At 38.9% G+C, this 17,681-nt stretch overlaps 1 protein-coding gene across 15 annotated transcripts in view; it reads right to left on the reverse strand.

Annotated features, from left to right (window-relative positions):
* Nucleotides 1-17,681, reverse strand: part of MCTP1 (multiple C2 and transmembrane domain containing 1) — a 572,148-nt gene that overhangs the window by 207,018 nt on the left and 347,449 nt on the right. For all 15 annotated transcript variants that reach the window (XM_070373140.1, XM_070373142.1, XM_070373137.1 and 12 more), the window contains 2 exons: nucleotides 14,232-14,402; nucleotides 11,559-11,689 (listed from right to left, as the gene is read on the reverse strand). In XM_070373140.1, the coding sequence (XP_070229241.1) occupies nucleotides 11,559-11,689; nucleotides 14,232-14,402 (302 nt within the window). The remainder of the gene's footprint in view (nucleotides 1-11,558; nucleotides 11,690-14,231; nucleotides 14,403-17,681) is intronic.

Consider the following 17,681-nt stretch of genomic DNA (forward strand, 5'->3'; position numbering starts at 1 on the left):
TCCTAAAGGAAATCAACCCTGATTTCCATTCCTTGGAAGGACTGATGCTGAAGCTGAAACTCCAATACTTTGGCCACCTGATACAGAGAGCCAACACATTGGAAAAGGCCCTGATACTGGGAAAGACTGAAGGCAGGAGGAGAAGGAGATGACAGAGCGTGAGATGGTTGGATAACATCACTGACTCAATGGGCATGTGTTTGAGCAAACTGTGGGGATACAGTGAAGGACAGGGAAGCCTAGCATGCTGAAGTTTATGGGGTCACAAAGAGTTGGACCTGAGTTAGCAACTAAAGAGCAGCAACAACAACACATCTTCCTTTTTTATAATTCCACATATCAAAAAAGGTATGAGAACAAATTCATCTTCCAGGTAATGAAATACTATTCCTCAGATGTATTATGCCTCCACCTCACCAAAGAAAAAAGTCTGAATGTAAGAATCTAATCTTCAAATTGTCTTCTAAGGAGCATGGGTCACGGGTTGCATCCTAGTCACCATGGATGGAGGAAGGGTGAAAAATGGGGTGTGGGTTCTCCCCTTTGGTTCAAAGAACAGCTCCTCTCACTTCTTGTTTTATATCTGGGTTCTACATGGACTCCTGGGTGGGTCCTCAGCTGCCGGCTTTGTCTTAGCTTTGCCTTTGACTGGGTCTTTCCAAGGGGCTGTTCCTCATCCTCCAACTGTGACCAGTCAACTGGGTGTGAGTCCTCAGAGGTCTTTCACCCAGGACTGGCCTCGGACGGTCAAAACTCTCACTTACCCGAATGGGCTGAGTGCTCCCCTCGGCTGCCACTGTGCATCTAGGCCCAAACGCCACATGCCCCAAATTTCTGGCCTCTAAGGCCACTTCTGCCCTTGGATGAAAAGCTGCACTAAGGAGTATGTATGGGATCTGGCTTCCTGGTCAACCACTAAAGAAACCAGATGAAACCACATAGATGTTTTCTCCTGATGGGGTGAACTTAGATCAATGGCATAGGAGACGGAAGGTAACTTTCTCTCTCTCACAAACCGTTCCAAAAGCAGGATTCTCCATCTTGCCTGCCTGTGCACACGTGGTCAAGTGTGCACAGCGGCTGAGCAGCCATGGGGTCTCTGAAACTCTGGGAACATGGCCAGCCCAGTAACATATCACCGTGTATGACTCTCTAGTCTTCTCTGCATCATGTTCTCTCTCTCTTTCACCCTCAGTGCCTGGGATTGTACCTCCCATTTAAGCACCAGCACCTCATCACTGCTTCAAGCCCTGTGTTCTAGGGAACCTGTGAGTGAAGTCGCTCAATCATGTCCACCTCTTTGCAACCCCGTGGACTGTAGCCTACCAGGCTTCTCCGTCCATGGAATTTTCCAAGCAAGAGTACTGGACTGGATTGCCATTTCCTTCTCCAGGGGATCTTCCAGACCCAGGAATCAAACTTGGGTCTCCTGCATTGCAGGCAGATGCTTTACCATTTGAGCCACAAGGGAAGCCGTAGGGAACCCGGCCTAATGCAAAAACCATTAACACGATTCAATCCTGACAGTTACAGATATCCAAGAAGCAAATCTGTCCATGTCCCATTCCTGGCTTCTCACCATTTATGAAAGGTCTTTAGTAAGGCAATGGGGTCCTCCACAATCTACCATCAGCTTGGGTGTTTACTTGTTGATTTATACTTGCTATTTCAGTAATTCCTGCTTGTCTGTAATTCTCCCACCATCCATGCTAAGGCTCACCTGCTTATTTGTGTTCTGTTGTGAAGGAAGCAACCCCATCTACCTGAGATGATGTATCTACCTATCTTTGCTTGGCTAATTTTTAACTAATTCTCAGGGCAATAAGCAGCAGTTGTCTTCTTCTGTCCATCTCTTGGTACACCTCAAGGGCAGGCACCTAGCCCAACACCGGGAATACAGTCAGAATACCGCAGTCCAAATATTTTATACCTGCATTCACACTGGTGGCTTGTGCATCGGGTATGTCACACGTGACCGCCAAGTACCTCGAGTGACGAGCAGCAGCCGCATGACACAGAGGAGCTGACAGTGACTCCTGAACTTGTTGACTGGCTTCCACTGAACCACAGTCCAAAATACTTACAGAGGAGGAGATAGAGGTTCAGAGAGGCCAAAATTCTACCCATTTTGATAGTGGCAGGGTCAGAATCAGCATGCAGTTTTGCTCATGCTACCATTTCTATTTTGTCTTCCTAGAAAGTGGATTGATTTCTTTCCAACACCCATTTATTAACTATTTATTTCTATTAATTGCATTATGCATCAGGCTTCTGTTAAATTTGAGGGATTCAACACTTTGCAAGCTGAATTATTCATTAGTATTGTGATATTAAGCAAGTCACTTAAACTTTTTATGCATCAGCTTTCCTCATTTATGCCTTCTTTTTGCATACAGAAACAATAGATGAAAAACGACTGTGAAAAGATGAAACACTATGTGAACACTATATAGTTTTATTATCTCATATGCCTTAGTTTGATATTGAACAGCTTTAGAATTTACTGTCAGAACTGAACTCATCAATGAATTATCAATAGAAGAATCAAAAGAGACTCAAACTGAAAGAGATTTGAGTGCGACTTTCTTTCATTCCACAAATGGGAAATTGAGGCTCAGAGAAATTAAGTGATGGTTTTTAAAGACCTCAAAATGGGAAATTGAGGCTCAGAGAAATTAAGTGATGGTTTTAAGACCTCAAACCCCATTTCCTCACTTCCATATCAAAGCTTGAAATTCTTTGCTCTTTTTAAAAACTATATGCACTTACTTGGCCATGTGAAAGGAACACATCACATTTATTTGGTGACATTTTCCCCTAAGTTCAAGGAGAAAATGTTCAGTATTCTTATCACTTTTTTCTCACCGCCTTTCCATCTGCCTAAGCCAGTCACCAACCCAGATAAAAGTTTTGTGATTAGCACCAGTGACGTACATGTGAGATACAGGAAGCAAATGTTAGGCCTATTTGAATGCATTTGTGTATTTTTTAATTTAAAAATAAGACAGAAAATTAAAAAAATAAAACTAGGATTCAAGCTTCATAAATATTTTATACCTGCATTCACACCGGTGGCTTGTGCATTGGGTATGTCACACACGACCGGCAAGTATCTTGAGTGACAAGCAGCAGCCGCATGACATAGAGGAGCTGACAGTGACCCCTGAACTTGGTGACTGGCTTCCACTGAACCACAGTCCATATGATACGTGCCCAGGGAGGTGGGTTTACAGATTATAGCATCTAGCTTTAACTGAACCAATTCTCACAAAATGGACAATGGCTTTAAAAGATACCAGTCAATTAGGAGGTTGGGATTAACATATACACACTACTATATATAAAATAGGTAACCCACAAGGATGTACTGCATAGCACAGGGAACTTACTCAGTACTCTGTAATAACCATTATGGGAAAAGAATATGAAAAAGAAAGATGTATGTATATGTATAACTGAATCATTTTGCTGTACACCTGAAACTAATGTGACATTGTAAATCAACTATACTCCAATATAAAACAAAAATGAAAACAATAAAAGATCTCTGTAAAGAAACTGTGGATTGAAGATTATGCTAACTGGACAAACATAAGTGAACAGAATGATGGACAAGAACACCCAGAGTTGACACATTTCCTCCTCGCCCAGCTCTGTGTCAGCTATATTCTGATTCTGATTTACAAACCGGGGGTGCGGCATAATCAGGTCTAACAAGAATTCCACCAAAATCAACTTTAAATTATCAGGAAGAATATCTGCAACAGAAATTTATATCTCCTCTAACAAGGAACTTCTAAGTGTGTGTTGTGCCCTGAAGTGCCTGCTCATGATATTATGAAGTCAACCAGATAAGAGAACATTTACAAACAAAGCCTCTATCCTTCAATAAAAAGTCAATTAATTAAAAAACAAAATAAAACAAAATCAAAGCCTTGGGACAGGAAGACAAGCCTCTACAGGATTTCTTTTGTGGGGGAGAATTTCTAAAAACACAGTTTACATAATTTGGACCAAATTTATCGATAAAATTAGAAAACTTTTTGAGGTTTACTGTTTGAGAACTACTTTACATTGGTAAAACAAATAACACATAAGATCTCATATTATAAATCAATATGATAGGTAACTCTTTAGAATCTTTGCATTTTAAAGAATTCAACAGGTAACCACTAAAGTTTTTCAAGTTTCATGATGATGCCGTGTACACGCCACCTGACATTACTAAATGCTAATGCAATTACTGGAGAAGGCAATGGCACCCCACTCCAGTACTCTTGCCTGGAAAATCCCATGGATGGAGGAGCCTGGCGGGCTGCAGTCCACGGGGTCGCTAAGAGTCGGACATGACTGAGCGACTTCCCTTTCACTTTTCACTTTCATGCACTGGAGAAGGAAATGGCAACCCACTCCAGTGTTCTTGCCTGGACAATCCCAGGGATGGGGGAGCCTGGTGGGCTGCCATCTATGGAGTCGCACAGAGTCGGACACGACTGAAGCAACTTAGCAGCAGCAGCAGCAATGCAATTACTGCATTGTCAGCAGTTGTCACTGTCCAACTGTCTTTGGGGAGATGGATTTATCAGAGCATACTTCTATTAATACAAACTTGGGAGGTTCCCCTTCATTGCCTAGAAGGTAAGCTACTTAACATACACACAGTGATGCATGGAAACTGTCTTTGGAAACTTTGTCTATCATATATAAAATACTGCAGTGAGTATAAACTTTCTGAGAAAGTCTTCAGAAGAAAAATAGTAAGTCATGAAAGAAAATGGATTGAAATCTCAATATATTTGACTTGAGTTAACGACAAACCAAGACAAGAATCAATGACACTCCATTCTTTATCGAAACATTACCTATCTCCCAAATGAAATATTTCACTCAGTCCCTAGTAAGGAAAATGGTGAAACACAATGATTCCATTAAAACTTCTCTTCAGTTTAGAGTTTTCTAAATAGTTATCTTGTGCTTTCAAATTAATAATGAAGCAGAGATTGCTTCTACTCTGATATAAGTAGGAAGTAGAATAATCACTGTAGTATTTATATCACAAATAAGAATCACTGCAAATCAGAACCTATAGAATGTCAAACGCTCACATGCAATGTCCTTCAATTAAGAAACATTAATTTGGTTAATATACAAAGTCAAAGGCTGTTTCCTCATTTTCCACACTGTACCTGGAGAGACATATGTGTATGCCTACTCATTCTGCATTCTCTTTCCTTTGGCATTAAATTACAGAGTCACAGATTTATTTTTATGGTCATAGCATTTGAAAGCATTTTTCTTCACCCAGAACTTGCCCATTTGGAATAACTTTTTTTCTTTTATATTACTAAGAAAAATTGTGTTAAAATAGAACTTTCTACTGAAGTTTGCATCTGTAGCACTCTGTTGTTGTGGGCAGTATCAATGTCTTGTCCCTGATAACAATGCAGCAAATAAAGTTAGGAGCAATCCACCAACCGAAAATATATGGGCACCAAATCAATGCCACTTTAAAGATAAACAAGCATTTTGCACACTAATAAATAATGCTATAAATCTTGCTATATTGGATTGCAAATAACTCCGACTGAATGAAATTGCTTGACATGGGATTTACTTATTCTGCACGTTCATAAAAACAACTTGTTCTCTGACAGCACTCATTCTTAGCAATTTACCACAGCTGTCAGCAGCCAATTTGTTCAGATTACTGCTCTGCATAAAAGTGTAACAATCATGAGGATTTATTAGCTGATTATTGTAAAGGTGGCAGTCCGTCTTGCCTGCCAAAATGCAGGTGATCAGAAAGTTAAATAATTACTCGCAGATTAACATTATTTCACCTTCACTTGAAATCTGTAGTTCAGCGACAGGTAAAATTTGCTGTTCAAACTTGCAGTATGGTACACACCATCCAAGTGGGTTTACTGCCCACCTGGCATTTTATCAAGCGCTTAATGGCTCCAGAACATACTGAATATGAGACCAAAGTGAAAGGGGCATGGATTCTAGAGTCAGGAATCCTGGATTTGAATCTCAGATAAGTTGCCTCAAATTCATACTAGCTGAGCAGTCGCTGAGCCATTTGGCTATACCTCAAAAACACCTCACTTTTTGCACCTGCAAAATTGGTATAATATGAACCTCCCTTGTTTTACCCTAATTTTGAGCTAAAGTACATAGTAGTTCCCCTTGCAGTGTAAAACATTATTATTGTTGTTGTTTCTTTCCATTCATAGTAAATTTAATTTTTTTGTAAAATTTAACAACCAGATAGCATTAACTCACTAGACATTATGATAAAAAATTATAAATATCTTTGTAAATGGATAGGCATTTTTTTTTTCAAATGCAAACACTCAGTATTTTTCAAGTACAAAGATCACTCAGACACTTTAACACTTTAACTCATTAATTCTCCCTTTTGAATTATATACAAATATCTTTCTTAACTGTACTGCAACTCTATACTTTCCACTAAGACATGTTGTTCTAACTACTGTTGCCTTAACATCTGCTGTCAAATTCTATATTTATTTAGAGAAGGAAGAGCCATAATTCCAGCAATCAATCAAGCTTCAGGTGTGTAAAGTTAAATCTAGCAGATACTTCTTAAGCACCTATTATTTGCCATTTGCTTTTCTAGGTATTGAGGATGCCACGATTAACAACACAACTCAAAAATTCCCACCCTCAAGAAGCTCACATTCTACTGATGGGAAGTAAATGATAAAATGAGCGAAATGCATAGTCTGTCCAATGATGATAGACCTCGATGCAGAGAACAAAGCAGGATAAAGGAAATGGGATGTCAAGGGAAAGAAGTTTCATTTTTACATAGAGTTGGGATGGCTGCATCGCTGGTGTGACATTTGTGCACAGACCTAAAGTAGGTAAAGAAGCTAGACAGGTGGACACGTGGAGATGGAGGGAAAGGTCCTGAGGTGGGAAGATGTCTGGTGTACTTGAGAAGGAGCAAAAAGGATCCTTAAAAACAGTTAATAGACATTAATGGGACAGCATTACCCTCCACAGCCAACTTCAAATTTATTTGCCAGCTACCAGCCAACTCCCAGAAGTCTCTAACTTTTAAGTGAATAGAGACACATCTTAATTATTTCCACTACACACACACACACACACACACAAACACACAAAGATAATATGTGACATGATAGAGGCACCAACTATAGCTACAATGGCAACTGTATTACAATATATAAATGTATTAAATCAACATGTTGTACAGCTTCAATTTACATGTTTCATGTAAAATAGATTTCAATAAATTAATTAAAAATAATTTAATATAGACATAGAATGTTGCAAGAGTACTTGCAAAAGAACACAGAAGACCATGAGGACACTTTTGCTCCTGTTACTTTAATCTTAGAACTTAAATTTAATTAGAAGGTAAGTCAATTCTTTTCTAAACTATTCTAGGATCAAGGAATTCTGTTATAATCTGCATTATTTCGACTGTTACCACACAGCCATCACATAAATACATGCAAATCTACTTGCCTTCTACTTTGATCTAGTAATGTATTTTTTTTCAGCGGCAGGATGTGTGTAAAGTACAATTTAGTAAGTATGAAGTGAGTGATCAAGAGCTTCAGCTGCTTTCTGGTCATCAACTAGATTGAAAATAATGGTATTTGCCATAGTCACTTCCTTTTTCTGCCACAGGTATCTTTGTGAAATTAGCAGAGTATACAATGATTTTCTACTGTCCACCTTTGATTACCCCAGATTCAACAATAATTCCCTTTACTATGCAAAAGGATTCAAACTGATACTCAAAAGTGGTCCTAAGAGTCTTCTTGTCTATCTGTGCTCTGTTTACTCTAAAAATTCTTGGCTCAAATTGCTTTCATAGGGAATTATATTTGATAGATGACCAAATGTGAATTTCTTTAGTGAAGCTGATGCCAAATAGTGTTAGTCGCTCAGTGGTGTCCAACTCTTTTGTGACCCCATGAACTGTAGCCCACCAGGTTCCTCTCTCCATGGAGTTCTCCGGGCAAGAATACTGGGGTGGGTTGCCATTCCCTTCTCCAGGGGATCTTCCCAACAAAAATGTAACTGGAAATAAGAGTAAGTCATTCAAAATAAATGAGAGTTTTAGGAATCCTTATAATTCTTTAAAGGTAGTATTTTGACTCTCCATCTAAGCCAGTTTTAATCTAACCAGGACACTGGGAAGCAGAGCACACAGTTGTGTCCATCAAAGCAGTAAGGGTGCTGGAGTAGGTCTCCTTGATCCTGCTTGTAAAGTTCCCCTGTGTAATAGCCATGGGCATAAAGAAGTCATCCAACAACCCACGCAGAGCCCAAGCCAGAAACTATATGCAAGAAGGTCCATCTAGTCAAGGCTATGTTTTTTCCAGTGGTCATGTATGGATGTGAGAGTTGGACTATAAAGAAAGCTGAGCGCAGGGGAATTGATGCTTTTGAACTGTGGTGTTGGAGAAGACTCTTGAGAGTCCCTTGGACTGCAAGGAGATCCAACCGGTCCATCTTAAAGGAGATCAGTTCTGTGTGTTCATTGAAAGGACTGATGTTGAAGCTAAAACTCCAATACTTTGGCTACCTCATGCAAAGAGCTGACTCATTTGAAAAGACCCTGATGCTGGGAAAGATTGAAGGCAGGAGGAGAAGGGGCGTCAGAGGATGAGATGGTTGGATAGCATCACGGACTCAATGGACGTGAGTTTGGGTGGACTCCGGGAGTTGGTGATGGACAGGGAGGCCCAGCGTGCTGAGGTCCATGGGGTCGCAAAGAGTGGGACACGACTGTGTGACTGAACTGAACTGAAGCACTTTCAACAACTTAAAAAATAAGGGTGGGATACACTTCCAACTAGATAACTAGTTTATTAGAAAAGGATATGGTCCCGGATGGAAGAGATGCACAGGAGGTATGTGGTAAGGGGTATGGAGCTTCCAAGCCCTCTCAGGGCACACCATTCCCCAGCACCTGTGAGGACTTGCACAGGTTCCCCAACCTAGAAACTCCAAAAATGGATTTCTTCTCTTTTTCCAAACTTCATGAGACCTTCTTAGCTCCCTAGTTGTCTAGAGCAATCACTATTATCTTCAGAGTGCCATTTATCACTGTTCTCTCAAAAACTGCCAAAACAGGGATACACCCACAGAAACAAGATGAAGTGGGATACACAGGTCTACCTCTCTGCCAAACATTTCTTCAAATAATTAGGCCTGCCGTTGAAGAATACGTAATATTATCTAATGAGGAAAAGGGAAAGGTCAGTGAAAAATGAGCTGAGAGGACTTCCTGGTGCTACAGTGGATAAGAATCTACCTGCCGATGCAGGGGACATGGTTTGATCCCTGATCTTGGGAGATTCCACATTCCACAGGGCAACTAAGCCCGCACACCTCAACTACTCAAGCCCGCGCACCTACAGCCTGTGCTCTGTCACAAAAGAATCCACTGCAATCAGAAGCCCATATACTGCAATTAAAAGGAGCTTCTGCTCACTGGAACTAGAGAAAGCCCGCACGCACCAATGAAGACCCAGCACAACCAAAAATTTTAAAAATGGGCTTAGAAATTTTCATCATTTCCAAACTTGGAGATTCCTTTCAAAGAAAGAAGAGTTGTTAAAAGGGTGCATGTTATCATGGAAAAAATGGAAAATAGGAAAAGAAGGACTTCATGGAGTGTGGACCCAGGAGTACAAGAAGCCAATACACTTTATGATTTATGTCATGATTTTACTGATATAAGAAAATCCGAATACAAAGCAATGAGATTGAGGTAGTGTGTTACACATGACAGTCATTCTGGTGGTCACTGAATAGAGCTAATGTTGCTAAAAATTATGAAAATGAATGAATTATTCAAGGAATAGCTAAAACAGTATCTACTCGAAATAGCTCATAGCATATTGAGGGGAAAAGAAACAGACATATTCATAATAAAATGTATTCCGTGTATGAACAGATCTTTACTGTTACTTAAGCTTTCCCTTTCCCTTTTCACTTTCCTGCATTGGAGAAGGAAATGGCAACCCACTCCAGTGTTCTTGCCTGGAGAATCTCAAGGACAGAGGAGCCTGGTGGACTGCCGTCTATGGGGTTGCACAGAGTCGGACACGACTGAAGCGACTTAGCAGCAGCAGCAGCAGCAAGCTGCTGGTACAGCCCAAAGAGAATAAGACAGAACATTAAGAAAACCCTGGAAACGGTATTTTACTAGAGGGAAAAAAACATGCAGTAAAGGCTTGTCATTTAAAAAGGATTGAAATGTAACACGGCATAAGATTAGTGGTGTTTTTCTCATTCCATTTTGTAAGTAAAATATTAAAGGTTAACTGAAGCTCATCTTTGACCTCTCATTCTGTAATCCGATGAAGAAAACTATTGTTTAAAACATCTTTCTTAGAATAGGAAAAAGACAAAAAGATACATATGTTGAGTTGGATTCCTGTGTTTTGTTCTCCTGGTGTAAACTCCCCTTTATTATTATTAGCATGTGTGCATTTCTTCAGGTTGTATGTTTAGAGACGTGGAAGTCACGTGAACTACAATGAAGAAAGAAGTTTTTAAACAAGTTCTTCTGTACACTGTTTTATCTCAGTATTGATATTTCAATATGTTTTGCTATAAAGACACATATGTAACTACTGAAAATACAAAAATAGGTGTAAAAGTAAGAAAACAATCATATAATTCAAACAGTTTTTCAAAATAAGCTTGTCAAGATGCCGAAGCTGAAGCTCCAATACTTTGGCCACCTGATGTGAAGAGCTGACTCCTTGGAAAAGACCCTGATGCTGGGAAAGATTGAAGGTGGGCGGAGAAGGGGACGACAGAGGATGAGATGCTTGGATGGCATCACTGACTCAACAGACATGAGTTTGAGTAAGCTCCGGGAGTTGGTGATGGACAGGGTGGCCTGGCGTGCTGCAGTCCATGGGGTCACAAAGAGTTGGACGTGACTGAGTGACTAAACTGAACTGAACTCTGCAGAGATATCATGCAAGCCTCAGAATATTCTTTTCTTCACTGCATTATCAGATTAACATGGATCTGCCTCACCTACACACTTCCTTCATTAACACTTGAACTCCTGGGAGATTTGTGAACTCCTAGGAGATTATCAAGATTCTCTACCTTGCAGGGAGCTGGATGAAACAACACATTTTACGGTCACAATATGCTTTATGGAAAGCAATATCATCTCCGATTACTCTGCACACTATGAATATGCTCCTTGTTCCTTTTAAGCATTGTACATCAAAGGAGATTCCTCTTTCTCAACTCCTGTAATGTTCATGCACTATGTCCCCAACATCGGGAGAAAATTTCTGGATATCAAATTCAAGTAGCCTGTCCATCAACTGGTCAAAACTGCCACCTACTGATCAGTCTTCAAAATCTATTTTTCAGGTCACCCAAGCCTTGCTTTCCCATGGTAAGATCCCTTGCTTCGAAACAGTGAAGACCAGTTATAATACCAGACTTAGACTAAATTTTCTTCTTAAAAACCTTACCCTCTCTAGGATGAATCAAAAATACCAAATTGCACAAACCTGCCAATAAAGTCGTCCCTTTTCCCGGCGTCTTTGTCCCAGGCAGTGATATCAATGATCCCGCCTCTTTCTTCATAGAGATGAAAATCAAATTGTTCCCTCCACTGAGGATTCAATGTTTTGGGCATAATCTGGAAAAACCAAAATGTCATTACTATCTCATTGGTATCAGTCTTAAAAAATGCAACTTGAGACATAAATCAAACTTTAGGTCCTACCTAGAAAAGCATGTGAGATTTGAATGAGAGCTTCCAGAAATGATGGACATTAGATGTCAGCATTTTTACTGCATATGGTCTGAAAGAACCCAAAAAGACGTATCCTAAAGACCAAGAGGCACCTTCTCCTCATCGTGAACAACAGATGAGAGACACAAATTATATAGAAAGGGCCAACAGTCTCCAAGTGAAGTAGCTCACTCAGATAACAGCGCTTGTTTTACATAACCAGTTAATGCATGAGGATATAGCTCAAAGTCTGTGATCTTATAGAAAAGGGAGATGAGGATTTCTAGAGTTTCTTTCTTCCCCCCTTACTTCCATCTTATAGAATTCAAATAGAATAGTGAAGAAAATAGAGAACGAAGTTCTGTAGGAGGGGGGAAAAGTAAGTTTTTGGTGGCCAGGCAAACTTTTATCTTAGAATGACAGCACTGATGTATCATCCCCATTTTATACATGGAGAAACCAAGACCTGAAGTTTAAGTGAGGCCACAGTCATTAACTTTTAATACCTAGATTATAACTCAAGTCTTTGAGTAGAGTTTCAGATCTCTTGCCCCACGGCGCTATGCCAAAAATGCTTGTGAATTAATATGAGCGTGTGTGTGTGTGTGTATAATCTCCATGTTGCATATACAAGAAGGATATCTGATGTGCAATTTTGTACCTTCAAGTATTTAGATTAGACACCTGGTGGAATCAATGAATAAAGTGACCCAATACTGATGTGTTTTAAAATTTCACTCCTCATTGAGCTGGACAACATTCGTTCATATTTGTTTCTCTATTCTTTCTTTTTAGCAGGAGGGCCTGTAGCGGCCTTTTCTCTTTTTAATGTATGAGAGACACATCTTCAGATGTAAAGACTTTGAAAGCAATGAAGTATGTTATGTGCAGAGGTAATGCAAATGAATCACAATTTTTAAAGTTCATAATCTGAAATTAATCTGCAATACATCATGGAAAGAAAGAGCAGAGAGAGACACGTGTCCATAGCTGGGTTTCATATTTCACATCTAAAGAGCAGAACTATAAAAATAAGTAATGTTTTAAGCCTATCAGAACATGGAAATAATGTTAATTGATAAAGGACAAGATGAAAGTGGTCATAGGTATCTATTTTGGGGAATCAGTACTTTCTTTACAGTGTTATTATTAAGCCCAATGCAGAAAAAAAAAAAAAAAAAGATGACACTGGATGGATACTATGATGATTCAAATGTCTCATAACTGGGTTCAGATGAACTCCTGCAGTGTTTGGGGGAGTGGGCTGTTTTGCTTGTTTGGCCCAAAAAAGACTAGGTTTTCAGTTTATTAGGATTGTCTTCTCCATATGATTTCCTATAGGTCAGAAGTGATGTCTTCTCCTCCAGTGGGGACACTCAACAAGGTGACCAATCAACCTGCTAACAAATCACTCTGCGGTATTTCTAACCATCTATGTTACTGATGAGAAGTCCCCGGGCCAAAATGAACCTGGGCAGGCTGTTGATAAAAAGTTCACAAAAATTGTGATGTAAAGGTGAAGATATTCCCAAAGGAGAAAGTGATTTTTAATACAAGATGGATGCAATCAATTATCCCAAGCTATCAATGCATACTAGCTGGAGAAGCTGATCATTCAAGAGGTTGTGTTTAGATATAACTCAGAGAAATGTAACTGTCACATATAGACAACTCTGACCTTTACTAATTATTACTACTTCTGTTAATAATATGATTATTTAATATGTTATTACTAATAATATGTGTTATTACACAATGTGTTTACTCTTCCCCTTCCTTCAGCTACTACAATTGATTATTTATGTGGGCAAAGCAATATTCTAAACCCTTTACATACATGACATATAGTATTCCATCTTCTCAATAACTTTATTAGGTAGGCATTATCTTCATTCTCATTCTCACAGATGAGGAAATGGGAGTATGGAGAGGCAAAGTAACTTTGCTGTAGTGGCAGCAGAAACTTGGCCCTTTGATTTCTGAATGAAATTTTAAAACCTTGCAATCTTCGTCAGTGTAAGTCACTTTGAATAACATGGTTCAGAGTACTGAGTACTGCGTGAAGATTTTTACTGCACGTCAAATGATGCTCTTTGTAGTTTGTGTGCTAGTATCAGGCACAGCCAACACTCTCTGAGCATTTTATGCTCCAGGCATTGACTTGGGCTTGCTCCAGCCTTTTTTTTTTTTTTTTTCAAAAGATAGTTTCTAGTATTATTCTGTGTGATAGATGAAGAAATTGAGACATAGAGGAACGGTTTACCAAAGGTCTCACAGCACAAAGAGAAATGCAATACAATTGTTGATCCTGTTTCCTGACATAATGTTCACAAGCAGTTCTGTAAAGCATTAAAAAGTGTCCAGTGTTTTCATGTCTCAAAGAGTGTGGCTATTAACCAGCCACTGCCTTCCAAGCACTGACGGGAACACAAAAGAGACAGGTCACCTTGCTCTTGTACTTCTGATGCCCAAGTCGGAACTTCACATAGGGGTCACTCAACCCGTTTGAATCCATCGCCTTGAGGTCTCGCCCTTCAATCAATGTGATGCTGACGATTCCTCTCCAAAGGTGTGATTTTCTGTGCACATCTGACAGACGTAAACTTTGAGTCTGAAACTTGTGGTGAAGGAAAACAGAATTAGCTTATTGTGCTTTAAACCAAAACACCACACTTGGCATGACCCTTTCCTCTGTTGCTACAGTTTTTCAAAAATAAAAAATTGGCAGTTATGGGTTTTTGAAATTAAAAATAATTAATAGGTTATAATCAATACTGATGAAATGATCATCTCATAAATTTAAGGTTGCTGTGTAAAAGAGGTGTGTACTCAAAATAAAGTCTAGTTTTTCAACTCAGAATTACATGCAGATGCTTGAAGACTATTGAAGGATATTTGCACATGTGTCAAATATGCTTGTGTTTAAATATGTATTAATATATAAATATAAAAGGCCTCACCCACACTGTGATATGTAATTTTTAATTGGTAGCAGTTTTTTTTCCTGTCTCAGCTGCTTCAAAGTTTTTATTATTACAAATCGTAATAAACACAGCTAGCAATTGTCAGTAATGATTTTTTTAAATCTCTTTTTTCATCTTACAAAAGGATTTTACAGGTGGTTTTTAGTTCCAAGATTAGTTTTAAGTTCTATTCAAGCAATTTAAAAGCTTTTTTATTTCTACAAGAGAAGATAACTGAGTTTCAGCTCACTAAAAAACTAAGGTATCATAGAACAGAATAAACTCAATATTCCTCCTAAGATGTCTTGCTTATGCCTGAAACTTTTATTACAAAATTTTAAAATTACTTATGTGATTTATATTGGCAGGTATATGTTTCTGGATTTATTTATCACTTTAGTATTTGAACATTTTCTTTAATAATTTTCAGTTGCTTGATTCTAAGACAATATTGAAATCAGTGGACAAATTCAAAAGTTTTAAAAATCAGCAAGTCTAAAAATGGCCACATAATCTCTTTGAACTAAACAGCATATAAAACAAACCAGAAAAAGTAGCTAAAATATTAAAGACCTTTTCAATCTGGATTCAAAACCAAGAAGTCTCATAAAAATTGCTATATTTTTCATGTTGTTAAGCACATTTTCTTCACTTATAGTTATTTCATGAAGAAATTCAATGTTTCTTCCAATCTCAAAGTACTATACTAAATTATGGATTATCTCTATTTCTGGCCTAATTCCTTCTACATTAAAGTTATAGTCTATTTTGTATAATTCCCCCTCCCACTCTGAATTCTTACTTTTTTCCTACACCATAGCAATGCCATAGCCATTTTTATCTATCATCAAAAGTCATGCATTTTAGGATGCTTATTAGGAAAATGAAAACTACATTCTTCAAAAGATAATACTTTTAATATTTGAACATTTCCATGGAAATCTTTCTAAATCACATTGTATATTTCCCCATCCTGGTGACCAGTAAAGTTTGAACAACTCTGCTTGGTGGTTCTGCCTTATTAATATCAATACAAGGCTTTGCCTACACATCCCTCACCTCCATGAGCCCAGGAGCAATGTCACCTGTGATCTGAAGAGAAATTGAGGTTACATGGGGCACCTGTACCTTCCACAGGACCCCATACCCCACCTCAGTGAAGCCCCCTGCTCCCATCTGATTTATCCACTGGGTTACCTCATCGATTTTGTTTGAACCAATGATATCTCAGATTAAAATCATTGTTCAGAATTCATTGCACCAAATAATCTTCAAGTTTTCCTTTATTCTAAGATTTCATGCTACTTATTTTATATAGTGCAGCAATCAATTTCAGTATGTGTCTGCCTGTCTGTCTGTCTACCTATCTATCTATCTATTTCTGCTGCTACTGAGACCACAGCAGACTCTAGAGAATCAAGTTGTCAACTGGGGGACTGAAATTTTTGTTAAAACATTAGTAGCAAAGATGGAGAAGGAAATGGCAACCCACTCCAGTATTCTTGCCTGGAGAATCCCAGGGATGGGGGAGCCTGGTGGGCTGCCATCCATGGGGTCGCACAGAGTCGGACAAGACTGAAGTGACTTAGCAGTAGCAGCAGCAGCAGCAGTAGCAAAGAAAGAAACAAACTTTTGGCAAGTAAGAAGAAACAGTTATCTTAGCAAAGACCAAGCAGTTAAAAACTATTTATTTATATAGAGCTTCAGAATTTGTAAGTGCGTATATATACATTATATAATTTGGTTTCCACTAAGAGTCTATGAAGTAGAAAGGCAAGTACTGCTATTTTCACTTTACTGATGAGGGATTTGAGGCTCAGAGTGGTTGGCCTAATAAATGACGGATATGTGACTAGAACCAGTATTTCTGACCTTTATTTCTGAGCTTCTTCCAATATTTGTCATTAGGGCAGAGACTCTCCCCAAGGTTTAAAAGTAATCATGATTTAAATATATTGTTACTAAATGGTGCTCTCCAGTAAAGGTGAGTTGATTACATTTGAAACAACATTCCGGTCTACACTTTCCTACATGGCTAATACATGACATCACCTTCTACTTCTCTGCCATATGAGCACATGTATTCATACTTACAATGTTCCAGCTTGCAGATGGATATTCTTAGGACATTTTCTACACACTCTAGCAGCACAAGTCATACACTGCGGTCGTCAAATAACAGTTGGGTACAATCCAGGTTACAAAGCGACTCTGGTTAGCAATGCTAAGTTAGGTTCTTAAATGGTACTATGTCTGAAACACTTGCTTGCATGCTCCTCTTGACATGAGAACACGAATCTTTTAAGATGAAAACGAATGCCTTCCATAGAATTCATCACGCTTTCACAAAAACAGAATGAACTTCATGGAGGCTTTACCTAGTGCCACTAGCTGTTAGCAAATGTGCTTTGGGACTGGAGGAACAGTCCCAAAATGACTTGAGAAGCTAAGGGGTAGAGGAGGGAGACAATTGCTTAACAAAAACAGGGCTAATGAATGTGCAAATTAAAGCGACCTGTATAAAAAGCTAAAAGAAAAACAAAGGGGGGAGGTCTCAAGACATACTAACCTAATATCATTTTTAAAGTGATTTTTTTCAATATTTATTTTGTTAAATGGTTATTTTCTAAATAGAGACTTTGTAATTCGGCTGTGATTTGACTAACTGCATAGTCATAAAGGGGCTTCCCTCATAGCTCAGTCAGTAAAGAGTCTGCCTGCAACGCAGGAGACCCGGGTTTGATTGCTGGGTGAAGAAGATTTCCTGGAGCAGGAAATGGCAACCCACTCCAGTACCCTTGCCTGGAGAATCCCATGGACAAAGGAGCCTGGCAGGCTAAAGTCCATGCGGTTGCAAGAGTTGGGCATGACTAAGCGACTATGCACACATAGTCATAAAACAGGTAAATATTTAGCCTATATTTGAATAATAG

The sequence above is a fragment of the Bos mutus genome, chromosome 7, assembly GCF_027580195.1.
Source record: "Bos mutus isolate GX-2022 chromosome 7, NWIPB_WYAK_1.1, whole genome shotgun sequence".
NCBI lineage: Eukaryota > Metazoa > Chordata > Mammalia > Artiodactyla > Bovidae > Bos > Bos mutus.